Source organism: Phalangium opilio, unplaced genomic scaffold (genome assembly GCF_054372755.1).
Source record: "Phalangium opilio isolate 3A_F unplaced genomic scaffold, DU_Popi_V2 ptg000344l_1, whole genome shotgun sequence".
Classification (NCBI taxonomy): domain Eukaryota; kingdom Metazoa; phylum Arthropoda; class Arachnida; order Opiliones; family Phalangiidae; genus Phalangium; species Phalangium opilio.
The window spans coordinates 143,754-157,412 of record NW_028324227.1 but is presented as its reverse complement, the minus strand read 5'-3'; the positions used below and the strand labels follow the sequence as shown (position 1 = coordinate 157,412).

Below are 13,659 nucleotides of genomic sequence, written 5' to 3'. Positions count from 1 at the left end.
AAAACTAACCTACTAAGCCTACGCCCTAGCAAATATTGTCCAGAATAGATAATTTGGCCCTAAATTACGAAAGCAAGAGTTTTTAGGCTAAAAGTGGTAGGCCAGTTTTTTAATTAAAATCCTACCTAGGCTCTACTGGCCACAGGTCCAGTTTTTAAAAAATCCTTATTTCCCACACTGTCACGCGCATTCTTCATCCATGCTCAAACCATGGATGTACTAATAACTATCGTTACTGGATAAATTACTGAGCCTGAAACGCGGCCATTGTTTTTCCTCCATAAGCCCTAGCGTCGATAGTTTTAAGTACATCCATGCTCGAACCGTGACAACTCAACTGTCAATATTGAGCCAAGGCTTAACGTGTTAACTTGCTTTTTTCCGGTTTTTAAAGGCGAAAGTTTATTTTCAATCATTTGAAATCGTTTTTAATCGTGAAAAATACCTTAAAGCAGACATTTCAAAGATGTTTTCTCTTCTAGGACTAAATAATTACGCGTAAAACTCGTTTACCGACGATTTTTCCCCGCTAACTCGTAAAAACAAGCAAGCAGAAATGTAAAAAAATAAAATTTCTTTCCGTTTTTGGCGCCCTCTCATTGGCTATGGTCATTTAATAGTTCGAAAATTCGCCGCTACACCTAGTGGCGCTGATCAGGAATAAGGCTAATTTTTCCAAAAAGTCAAATTTAATAAACCATAAATATCATGTGAAAAAATCTATCATTTATTAAAATTAGAGTTACAAATATTAATTTAAAACTTATGAGTACCAAAGTGGGAAGATAAAAAACACATGAATCATTTGAGGCACTTAATTAACATAAAATTATAGCAAAATTTTCAAAAATTATAGCCCCTTCCGGGCACGGTAGGTTGAAATTCGTATTGATCAGAATTTCCACTTGGAAGTATGTCATCAACATCCTATGGTGAAATAAAACATTAAGGGTTACAGTTGAAATAATTTAAAGGTGATACAAACCTCAGCTGAGAAATATTTGTTAATAATTCCAATGGAATTTTTGTAGACTTGATTATTTTCACGCTGTTGTAATCCCTCAATGATGTCAAGAGCTCCGCATTCCTCAATAGCCAAAGCTAATCTATCCAATTCCCCAATCTCGGACGCCATCTGTTAACAAACATCAATTAATAATATAATCTAATATACGCTTAAATGAATAAAAAAGAATTTTTACATTGAGCATATGAGTAATGCCATCCAAAGTGACTAGGATTAGTGGGACATCAGTCATTTTTAATAAATCACAAACTGCACTCGAGGCTCCCGGAAATTCCAGAAGAGCACTCACTTGAGCTGAACAAATGTTATCGACACTCCACATGGCTTCTTTCTTTGTTTTCAGGTCTCCCTATAAAAATAACCAGGAAATATACTGATTAACAGCGCCATCTAGGTTAATTCCACCAAAATGATGGTACCTCAGTCAAACACTTGATAAGGGGTGGCAAAATTTGGGCATCAATCAAGGCTCGAATCTGTTGAGGATTTCCAGCAGCAATATTTGAAACTGTCCAAGCAGCTTCCTAAATAGAAAAAAAAAAAAAACATGAATTAATTGATGTCGTTTTCACTTAAAATTAACTTAAAACATTACTTTCTGTATTCCTGGTTTCGGATGTGACAAAAGCTTCCAAAGGGGACTGGTAAGGCACCCGAATCCAAGATGTACTGAGTCTGCATGACTATCATTGCCGGCCGGTAACAATATTACCAACAGTTCTGAGAGTAGGGCTTAAAATAGAAATATGATCGTGGTCGAGAAGCTCAGTCAACTTTGGAATGACATTGGACTCCACCACCTGTTGAATTTTTTCATTCACACCATCACTTAGATAAGATAATGCCCAGCAAGCATCGGAAAGCGCTTCCTTGTCTAAAATTTCAGGTGTTATCTTTACAAAATGTAGGGTTTTAAGTTTAACCAATTTTATTTATACCAGTGTGGTGAACTAATTGGCAGAAAACTGGTAAAGTTACTTTCGTAACTTCACTTGGCGGAGGTGGATCCTTGTTACGGCAAAGGTTGGAAAGAGTCCAAGCAATATTCCTCATAAATTGAGACTGAAAAAGGAATTTATTATTAATAATTATTCATAAAACTTTGAAATAAAGACTAATAAAGTTTAATTACTGGGGTGCTAGGATTAATTAAGGCAATTAGGGGCCTCATAATTCCATATTCAATAGCCATATCCCTAAGAACTGGTCCATCTCCGGCGGCAATGTTACCCAAGGCCCATACTGCCTGCTCAGCAATGTTCTTATGGGGGTGATGATAGGACTTTAAAATTTTTTTTTTCTTTTTAAAAAATTTTTTTGGTTTTTAAAATTTTTTTTGGTTTTTAAAAAATTTTTTTTGGTTTTTAAAAATTTTTTTGTGTTTTTAAAAATTTTTTTGTTTTTTTAAAATTTTTTTGTTTTTAAAAATTTTTTTTGGTTTTTAAAATTTTTTTACAGGCCCTTTTTCCTTTTTTTATCACAGTGCTATTTTCTGAAAATAAAAAGTAAGATTGACGCAAAATATTACGAAACCAGTATATGTAAAGCGTTAATAAGGTGACCTTAAAAATTAAGACTGTTAAATTAAATAGTTTGCGAAAGATGGCCCGCGTGCTCGCACTTAGGTTTGTCACTGAAGATATACGAGACTAAATCCATCGACACATTGGTCAATTGATTAACTGGTGGCAGTCAGGGACAATATATACTCATACGGGACTATCAAACAATGCGAAATTCTTCATTTCCAGGACGAGTTTAAAAATGCTAGAGTAAAGAAGCAAAACGGAACCATAGAGAATTACACGGGCCGCTCAACTAGGCGTCAATAGTTGTAGGCGCGAGTTAAATTACTGGCCGCTCAAATACGAATACGTTATTGTTGCGATGGTGTCAATTGTTGCAGTGATAAATATTTATTTGTTTAATAAAATTCTTCAAAAGCTGGGGTCTTTTTGATCTAGGAGTGATCTTTGTAAAGCCTGATACATGGCGCGATTCGCGCCACTTTAGGGCAAGTCATAGAAAAGAGTCGGGGAAAACCTACATAAGTCGGGTTATTTGAATCTGAACATTCTATAGCGACCCCATCTACCCAAATAGCAAATATGTGCGTGGCATTCGCTGGGTTTAATATAAGACCAAACGGAATTAATGTAAAGGTAATCTAACAAAAAATTACTTCAACATCCTTGTAACGAAAGGTATTAGAAGAATTAATTTAAAAATTTCAGGAATATTCTTGTCAAATTATTCTCTTTCCAATGGTAACAGCTACTTAAGTTCGCACCAATTAGCACCTACCACTCTTTTTTACTACGCAGGCTCGCCTGAACTTCAAATTCGTTTTCGTGGTCGGTTGTAAATTTTTGTTTCGAAAAGTTGAAATTTTCTTCGGTCAGATCCTTCTTAAATTCTTTATCAGGAGACTCCTCAACTGCAAAATAAAGATCAATTATTAGAAATTTCGATTAAATCCCCGCTTTAAATATAAACTTACGGTGACTTATTACATCCGGAATTGAGAGCTATAATAAAAACCAAAACTTAATCACTCTTTTATTGACGAGGTAAAATGACTATTCAAGGCCGAGTTCCAAACGCAAGCAAACTGAACATCGAACATCGAGACCTAGGAGGATAGAGGTGAAAACACCTCCATCCTCTTAGTCGAGACAAAAGAACGTGTCCATTTTCGAACAAAATTCGCTCTTCTAGAGAACTGGATTTGCATCCCTCCAACATTCTATTATTTACCATTAGTTTACCCATTTTGCTGGAACTCGGCCTTTAAGGGACTAGTTCGGGCGGAAAGGCTTCCGAACTGAAAAGCAAGCATCGAGACTAACAACGGAGCTAAATTTAACTGAAAACCGTGCGGTTCTAGCGAATTGAAGATAAACAAAAGAGAGTTTCCTTCAGAGGAATTCAAATATTTGCAAGGAAAATTTTAAACCGCTTTCAATTGTTTTTCTTTAGTTCGCTAGAGGCCGCCCTGCACGGCTTTTAATTCAGCTAGAACCCTCACAACTTTCGCTCGCAAAATCTGATAAAATTGTTCGTTTCGATGCTCAGTTAGCTAGAGTCCTTTTTCGCTGGAACTCGGCCTTTAAACTACAGTTTAACGCAAGAACTCACCAGTCTCTCCTCATAAGAAGGAGGGACTCTATAATGAACATCGGATACGTTGTGTCCAGGGGTCGCCCTTTTGACCCAGTAGCGTTTGTAGCCTTTATATAACGATAAAGAAGCGTTTAGTTAACGTCAAGAAGTTAAGTTAGATTAGTTTACCAGGGTTCGTACAAAATTTTTGGATTGAAATTCCCCGACTTCACCAGCTTTTCCCTGACTAAATTCCACAAATTTCCCTGACCATTTGCAATAACGTACATGGCGAACATATATGAAAACCAATCTAAATTCAGTCGAATCATTTTTGCACGAGTTGTTATTGTTATAAAAATTAGCCAATTATTTCGTTTAAATTTAAGTTTTAGTAAATCATAAATAACCGGAGCTCGCTCCGCAAAATTGGGGCTCTGGTCAAATCTCGGACAACACATTTTCTTGTCACTTTTGTACTGTTATCCAGACTTTAAATTCCCCTTAAATATATTTTTCATCAACATTTTCCATGACCTTTCAGGTCAATTTTAAATTTCCCCGACTTTTCCATGACCTTTCAGGTCAATTTTAAATTTCCCCGACTTTTCCATGACCTTTCAGGTCAATTTTAAATTTCCCCGACTTTTCCATGACCTTTCAGGTCAATTTTAAATTTCCCCGACTTTTCCATGACCTTTCAGGTCAATTTTAAATTTCCCCGACTTTTCCATGACCTTTCAGGTCAATTTTAAATTTCCCCGACTTTTCCATGACCTTTCAGGTCAATTTTAAATTTCCCCGACTTTTCCATGACCTTTCAGGTCAATTTTAAATTTCCCCGACTTTTCCATGACCTTTCAGGTCAATTTTAAATTTCCCCGACTTTTCCATGACCTTTCAGGTCAATTTTAAATTTCCCCGACTTTTCCACGATTTCCAGATCGTGTACGAACCCTGTTTATGTTCTTACCTTTGTCCAAAGCCACTATTATTTTATCTGTTTTTCGAAATAAAAAATTGGTTTTGAATCGTAAATAAAGAAGCGTTTAGTTAACGTTAAGAAGTTAGGTTAGATTAGTTTACGATCTTACCTATGTCCACAGGCTCTGTTTTTCGAAATAAAAAAATTGGTTTTGAATTGTAATCGAATCGTCTAACAAGAAAGCGAGTTTTACTTATCTTTACTTACTTTTCCGAGGGGTGTATTTCCGAGGGGTGTTTTTGCCCGGCGTGTTTTTCCGCGGGGTGTTTATCCGCCTTTTTGCAGCTTGCTCTCCCTGAAATTAAAGGGAAAGTAAAATGAACACTTAAAACGATGTAAGTCGAAACAAGACGACCCAATAGCTAGGCTCCATACTTAACAGGCGTACATAAAATTTTTGTGAATTGCCCCTCGAAGCGCTACTTTTAAATGTGCTAAAATGATTACCCGTAAGCCTTAGTTCAATATATTTATTTATGTTATAATTGTAATAGTGCGACATTAAGAGAAATTTTGAGTGAGTAGCCCCTCTACGCGGTACCCTTAACATTGCTAAAATGATTACCCGTAAGACCATTCTAAAAACGAGGCGTTAGCTTTAACAATGCTAAAATGATTACACACAAGTAACCCTTAATAGAAGAGAAAGTTTTAGTGATTACCCCCTCGATGATCGAATTACCTTTAACAGTGCTAAAATGATTACGTACTTAACGCTAAATTAATACACGTACAGAAAGTTTTAGTTTTTTAGAATCGGAATCTTATAAATTTCTAACATGAACTTATGGCCAGAAGCGTTTGAAAGAGAATGAATTCGGTAAAACACCCAATAATTGTAATATCCCGGTGCCTTAAGACCATTCTAAAAATAACGTCTGTAAATACTCGCTTTTGCTTTCAAAATTTTCCTTGATTTCTTTGAATGTTGAAATAGGCGAGCGGGATTGAAAAACGTGAAATCCTTATTATTCGACGGGTGAGAGGAATTTTAAAGGGAGTGTATATAGCTGAACCTTACTATCATAATTCCCTTCCCTTTAAGTATACGAACGAAAAATGTCACCTCACCACAATTCTCTACCTTTCACTTTCCCCTTCAATCCTTACCATTTCTTCGGTTAACTGTGATCACAACCATTTCTTCGCTTAACTCTGACCACATTCCAAATCGCGAAAAAAATACTACCGCCACCACCAAGATCACCCAAACACAAGAGGCTCGCGGGACAAACTAAAAACGACAAATATGCATCATTCAAAGCCGAATCTAGTTTGCCTTTTCTTCGCGACTCCAGCCTTTCTCTAAATTTCTACCCAAATAGAATTCCTTCCAAATTCTAATACTTGGAGATTAGAAGAAATACCCGATTTCCATAATAACCTTATATACTTGAAAACAACTCTAAATTAAATGAAAAATTCAGGCAACATAACATTATTATCCCTTAAAAGAACGGCCTTTTTCTAAAAATAAAAGAATATGTCGGCAAAAAATTAATTACCATTGATAGAGAGCTTTCAGATGGTATAGTTGTACGTGGTCACACCCTCCCAAGTCTTACCGGCGCTGTTCCGGTAGCCATATTGGTTGGGTGGTCTCAGCTTCATTCCTGCAGTTTAAACCCACCAATATGGCGGCGTAAATTATGTCACGAGACTCAGCTCCTCCTCCAACTGAAAGCTCTTTATTACCGAACCCGCAACTAATCCCGCCTCTAAAAATGGCGGCACAGTACTCCTCGTTTTTAAGACTAATTAAATGCTAATATTTTTATTAATATTTTCCCTTTCATATTTAAATAAAGGCCGTTCTTCAAGGTATAATGTGTAGTAACCTAAAATAATATGAAAATAACTTAACATAAAATAAACTCATTAATCTATATTAATATTAAATGAACCTAAAAATACGCTTTAATCCCCCAGTAATTTTTCAAGATTGAGGGTAGAATGCGTTTAGGCGCGTAGCGGTCTTAAGTACATTCAATTTTCAAAATAACTTTTGACCAACTTGCGGCGGCTTTAGAATTTTTTCACTATTATTTTCTAACACCCCGTGGTCTAATTAGTCAGAAACCAGTGTTGGTTGGGTTAGTTAGATAAATTAAAATGCTACCAAAACGTTGAAACAACGAAACTAATAATTTGGCGGGAAAAATATCTTTTGAAGTTGGATGCAAGCTTAGACTAAATAAAGCGAAGTTACTATTACAGGGCTCCCACCAAAATCTCAAAAATAAATAGGGGAAAAAGGGACTTTTCACGATAAAAATAGGGTAAAATAGGGACCTAAATTCTAAAAGTAGGAACCAAAAAGGGACCACTGGTAAAACAAAATGATATCTATTCTATGAACATATCACAAACAGTTAGGACAAAATTTTTTCGACAAAATAGGATATTATTTCTGACTTTTTTTTTTTTGTTTATATTCTTATTCTAAGGGAGCGGTAGCTAAGACTTGGTACTGGCTCTAATGTATAAGGAAAGGTTTTTTTGACTAGAAGTAACTATTTTCGTATCATGTTTAATGTTTTTTAAAAAATCCACTGAACTAGAATTTGGGCCTTTACAGGGTTCGTACAAAATTTTTGGAATGAAATTCCCTGACGTTTCCAGGTTTTCCCTGACTAACTTGAACAAATTTCTCTGACCGTTTGCAATAACGTACATGGCGAACATATATGAAAACCATTCTAAATTCAGTCGAATAATTTTTGCACAAGTTGTTATTGTTATAAAAATTAGCCAATTAATTCGTTTAAATTTAACATTAAGTAAATCATAAATAACCGGAGCGAGCGAAGCGAGCTCCGCAAATTTGGGGCTCTGGTCAAATCACAGACAAGGCATTTTCAGGTCACCCTTATACTTTTTCTGAGTTTTATAAAAATAGGGTGATTTAAGGACCGAATACCAATTTTAGGGTAGATTAAGGACCTTGTAGGAAAATAGGGACTTTTAGGGACCTGGTGGGAGCCCTGCTATTATTATTCGAAGATGCAATTAGCATCTTCGATGGAACTAAGAGAGAGAGAGAGAAACATGGGGGTAATAATTTGACTTCCATCTCGCTAAGGGGATTTTGAATCAACCCCCCTTGTACTCCCCCATTTTGTTACGTCGAAGCTAGTTTAATTCAGTCTCCAATCCTACCCCGGGATAAAGTCTATCTTTCCGTATTTGATAAATCAATTCTCCATGTATATTTTGTGTTTCATTCCTCCAAATTGAATTTAATAATTAAGCGTAAAATAAATTAAATAAGCCCCCTTAAAAAATTAATTAAAATAATTCACTTACTGTTGGTGAAGGAGCACCAAGCCTGGTATTACAGGCCCCGTATTTTTCTCTCATAAGTTCCTCATTTAATTCCATTATACGTTCGTTTAATGATATATTGACCCTTTTAAATTCAATCAAACGAATTTCGTTTTCTTCTAAAAGGGTACGCAATTTTTCGTTGTCTTCTCTTAATCTGATTAATTGATCATTAAAATGAGGATCTTCATCATCAAAAAGGACATTGGAGATGGAAGTCTGTAACAAAAATGTGGCTAAAAGTGAAATAAATGTCAAGTAATAGAGATAAAACGCATTTAAAATAAGTGCGAAAAAATCGGACTGTACGGTGCGAAAAAACATAGTGTGCCCAACGAAAAAATAGTAGGCCAAACGTCAAATGTACCTCTCCAGGAACGCAAGAATAGAACGAGCAAGTGGTCTCGTCCAAATCAATGCCAGTAATCCCCTCCAAGTCTCTCGCATTTTGAATATTCGCACCATGAGCTCCAATGGCCAAACCCATCAGATCATCTCGGACACTAGATTCTTTCAAATACCCTGAACCAACAGTTGACCTAGTACTCTGCACACGAAACCAAAACAAGAAAAAAACGGAATCCATTGAAATTGAGTTGAAGAATAAAAAATAAATGAAGGCAAAAGAGGCTTACACACAATTAAAGGAGTGAAATAAAAGTATTATAAAAATAATTCACAGAAAACATCTATGAAGGGTGTATGTCACCAAATGGTTCATATATCATCCGATATCTCAAAAAGACCATTGTGTAAATCTTAATACCTCTTTCACCTTCACCACTACACCTAAACTAAAACCAAGACTGAAACTATAAGCCCCTAAACTTAGAAAGAGGTAAAAAACCACCTATCCTCCAAGCATTACAAAAGGCTGACAGTTTCAGCCTATATAGTTAACACGTGCTCGACAATTTGTAAACAATTTTTGTAATTGCAAAAACTAATCCCATAACCATAAGAAACTTTTAGCAAAGAACAAATTGTCGAGTGTTAAAAATAGAATCTAAACTGAAAATAGGATAAAAAATTGCGACGATAAGCCAAAACAAAAGCATAGGGATCATTTTTAGAAAGATCAAGTGTAAGTACAATAGGATTTTCACGGGCATTAATTGGTTTTTTTCTAATAAACGTTAAGGAGTTTCTGAATGAATATATATCTAAGAAGAGGGTGGATTGCGCCTCATTTCTAATTTAACAATAGGTTTGGGTGGAAAGGGCGGGATATTTTATTTTACCGACAATATGGGAGTGTCAGAGAGAGGTCGGTCTACAACGAAGGAATTTAGAGGATCTTTTGACAGGTAAAACGTATGTACTGGGGACCAAGCCGAGGCCTGTGACGAAAACTGTAAAGAGAGATACGTCATAGGTCGTCACGCGTTTCTTTCACAGGACCGCGTGTTGTGGAATGAAAGACAAAAAAAACCAACTTACAATTATAATAAGGCATTTTTTTTCAGGATTGAATTTGCAAACTACTGCCGCAATGGCCTTTTTAAACTCCTCGTGCGTCGATTCTCCTTTTAAGCTAAATTGAAGAGATTATTCGGTTATGCCAAAACACTTTTCAAAGCAATTCGGTCATCTTACTATTCTCTAAGATCTTCCGGCACTTGCAATTCAAATTTGTGAAATGTATTCTTTGTTAAAGGAGGGCTATAACGCGTTACAAGCATTAACACACCCTACCAATTTATTAGGGGGGTTTTAATTTAATTAACCAATCATACTTTGTATTTTTTGGCCTTAATCGTTCTCCAGGAAAAACTTCTATATACGTTGTTTCTCTTCCCAAATAGTCAACGACATAAGACTCCCCTTTCGTCATTTTAACTAAAGCTCGCCACCAGCCACAAGCTTCTTGTTCATTGGCTCTAGAATACACCTAAAAAGAAGAGGATAAAATAACGTGATCTCCACTCTATTTCTCCGATGACGAATTTCACTAAATTCAACTCCAAAATGAGTGACGTACTTCCACTTCCTGCCCCTCAACAATTTCATTCTTGTCGCCTTCTTTAGGAGTGGGAGGTAGTCTAACTCTTCGGAACGGAAACTTGCTTTCAGGCTGCCAACTTAAAAACAAAATGGTGGTAATTGGAATAATAGAGGTTTAATAAATGTTTAAAGGAGACTGAAATAAAATTAAAATAATTTTTTATAAAATAAAAAACTATTTTAAGCAGTGTCATTTTTCGTGCGGAACAAAAGAAAAAGTTTTTACTCATTCTCAAAGGCCACGGAAACCTCTTCGTCATGTATGTCCGTTATAAATGCCTAAAGAAAGATATACTTTAGTTAAATACTCAAGATTAGGTTTTCAGTTATAGGCTTAAAATGGATCAGTCTTTTTTAACATAGGTCCTTACTCTTCATGAGCACCAACTTTCCAATGAATAGTTTTATGACCTTTCAACTCAATATTTTAAAGCTCTCTTTTAAACTTATTGTGGCTCAAAACTTAAGGAAGAAGATAATTCACATTTTTCGGTGTAAAGACGCAACTTTTACACATTAAAACTTCACTAAATGTTTCATAATGTTCTAACTGACACCATAAGTTTATAAGATACGTTACATAAGTATGTCACTACCCATACTTCGTAATGTTAAAGGTTTAATGAGAGCTATTTCAAGAACGACAAGCGAGAATTGACTACACTCGGTTTTGCAGTCCATCCTCCTCTTTAGTCTGTACTAAGCCTATGACAGGGCCTCACTAGGCGTCGCTTTACGAGAATCTATGACGTTTCACCTACGTCACTTCATGACAAGCTCTCATTAACGAGTGACACACTTATGGAACATGTCTTATAAACTTACGCTGACACCTAGAAGTTTTCTAACATCATACAACACTAAGAAAAATATAAATTTCAGGTAGAATTACGCAACTAAATTCCGAATAATAGTTGGGTATAATTTAAATAAGCAGTTATTAGATAATTTTCAAAACAGCTTTAACGTTGAAACATTGCCAGGTGGTGGTAAAACTAAAACTGCACTCAAGTTGATTGAACTCTAACCATTCTAATGTTATCAAAGCTAGTACTCAAAGCTCTATAAAAGGCTTGAGCTAAAGTTTGGACTTAACTACTCAAGCTGCAAATGAATCCAAACTCATTGTACACGATACGTGAAGCTCTACTAACTCATCATAAGCTATTTTCTATCATTTGTTAAACATCATGTAAAAACTATGTAGCTACACATTTCCACATTAAGGGCTTCTGCTTTTACATAATTTTATTTTTCCGCGGCGCTGCCGAATCGAGTCTCGAATTTGCGGGCTATTCCCAATTGCCACCGTGCGACAAGGCCTAAGCCTAATCAAAAGGGTTTCCAGGGCTGATACTAACTCATACGCTCAATTTTAGGGCAAAGTGGCAGCCCAATTTTAGTTGAATAAGGGTGGAATTCATAAACGTCGGACGCAACGCAATTTAGTACAGGCGAAGGCAGGGCGTCGTGCGCCAAGTCCTGCCTTTGTCTGTACTAAATTGCGTTGCGTCCGACGTTTATGAATTGACCCTAAAGTGACTAATTAATTTAAAAACAGTAAACAAAAAGTGACTAAATAAGGGCAAATTAAGCTATAAAAAGGACCACTTGAAATGAAATGTTTTCAGAGATGACCGATTTAGAAGATATTTTAAAGGTTGGTGTCGTAATTAAGCCCAATCTATGGCCTTGGATATTTCCAGTCAAAGGAAAGGTCACCTCGTAAAAGGTCTACGGCGAAATTCAATTAGACCATTTTGGAGCACAGCTCAGAACGCAAAGTAAAGATGTAGTTTTAAATCAAAAACAAAACATACATTTGAATTGGATTGATTTTAAGTAATAAGTTAAACATTTGCTGAGCGAGCGAAGCCAGCTGTACGATTTTCGGGTTTTATCAACTATTTTTGCGCTTACACCGTCTTACACTCAATTATATTACGTTGTAGTCGAGAAGATAAATAACACCGAAAGACTCAAAAATCCTTAAAAAGTGACAAATAGTAAGCAAGTTTTGGAAAAGTGACTTTTAGTGAAAAAAAGTGACTTAGTATCAGCCTTAATTGGACCGTTTCCCGCGCGTTAAGCCTGAAAACGATGACGCGCGGGCAAAACCGATATTTTCCTTGGGATATTAGGATTTGGCATAAGGTTTTCTAAACCGGGAATCGTTCAAATCTTAATGAAAAAATGTACATTACCTTGTAGTAGGCTCCGTTTTCGCCGCAAACTTCGACAGAAAGATCCTCCATTTTGCTACTGCTCGGGATAATGGGAGAAACTCGTAGGATTGGCTCGCGTTTGTTCCTCTTGTTGATTACCGAACGTATAGATTAAAATTAAAAACTCACGAACTTCCCGACAAACCGAAAATCAGACAAACTAAGAGTAAACTATCGTAACAAAGGCTTTTTATTACGTTCCTGCTTTCGACAAAAAACAATAGTTTATCTTTTGTGTCCAAGAGCGGCCCTAGAATGGGAAGTATTTTTTAATTTTTTTGGGGGGACGATTTTGCACTTTTTTGAATAACGACGAGGAAATATACTCTCAGTATTTAAAAAAGTTAATCTGGTGGAAACCTTGTTTTATTTTTTAACTCACTTCCTTTTTTATAAAAAAAAACCACATCCCCTCGTTTAATCCGAGTTCCACTCCAGCACCTTAGAGTATATTTTATCTATGCCCTATTCTCATTGGTTAACATATTCGTGTGGCTCGTGCCTCCAGAGAGAATTTAGAAGGGGAGTGGAAGACTCTATTAAACGTGATGAAGCCCAAACAAGTTGTCGCGTTGAGCTTTTTGGGGTAGGCGAGTTTCCGGTCACGTGTTCTAAAATCTCTCTGTTACAAACGCTGGCGATCTTTAAACGGAAGCTAACTACAAAATTCTGGCTATATGGCACCAAGCCCTAGCCTAATCCCGGACCCAGAGCAAAAAAAAAAAAAAAAAATACCTGAAATCGACCTGCCTACAGGGCCGGAAATAAGAAAAATTTCTTATAGGACATGTGTCCCGTGACCCCCTGTTTGACTTGAAAATTTATAGGACATTGTCCACTGGAGTGTGCAAGCTATCAAAACTTGGGAAAATTTATTGGTCAAACTGTCCAGTGACCCCCTTAGTTTTTGAAAAAATTATGGGACATTTTAAAATTTTATTGGACAATGTCCAGTGTCCTGTGCTTATTTCCGGCCCTGCCTGCCTAGCCCT

At 36.2% G+C, this 13,659-nt stretch overlaps 1 protein-coding gene and 1 pseudogene across 5 annotated transcripts; both read right to left on the bottom strand.

Annotated features, from left to right (window-relative positions):
- Positions 1-706: 706 nt before the first annotated feature.
- Positions 707-2,351, bottom strand: LOC149609875 (uncharacterized; annotated as a pseudogene). The gene is made up of 7 exons (XR_016376859.1): positions 2,160-2,351; positions 1,966-2,089; positions 1,623-1,901; positions 1,447-1,551; positions 1,203-1,376; positions 986-1,135; positions 707-927 (listed from the first exon to the last, which is right to left on the bottom strand). The product of XR_016376859.1 is annotated as an uncharacterized LOC149609875 (transcript).
- Positions 2,349-13,383, bottom strand: LOC149609874 (RNA-binding protein FXR1-like). Of its 4 annotated transcripts, none has more exons than XM_089859970.1 (16): positions 12,647-13,379; positions 10,669-10,721; positions 10,420-10,519; positions 10,175-10,329; positions 10,035-10,100; positions 9,879-9,972; positions 9,680-9,790; positions 8,806-8,985; positions 8,421-8,657; positions 5,322-5,409; positions 5,224-5,238; positions 5,103-5,129; positions 4,166-4,257; positions 3,528-3,555; positions 3,332-3,464; positions 2,349-2,519 (listed from the first exon to the last, which is right to left on the bottom strand). In XM_089859970.1, coding segments are annotated over exons 1-16 (1,431 nt in total). In that variant the 5' UTR covers positions 12,698-13,379; the 3' UTR covers positions 2,349-2,518. The 4 variants fall into 4 exon arrangements, with proteins under 4 accessions (XP_089716096.1, XP_089716095.1, XP_089716099.1 ...); XM_089859969.1 differs by lacking the exon at positions 2,349-2,519 and adding an exon at positions 2,526-2,794 and having other exon boundaries at positions 12,647-13,383; XM_089859973.1 differs by lacking the exons at positions 2,349-2,519; positions 12,647-13,379 and adding exons at positions 2,526-2,794; positions 10,814-11,841.
- Between the last annotated feature and the right edge of the window lie 276 nt (positions 13,384-13,659).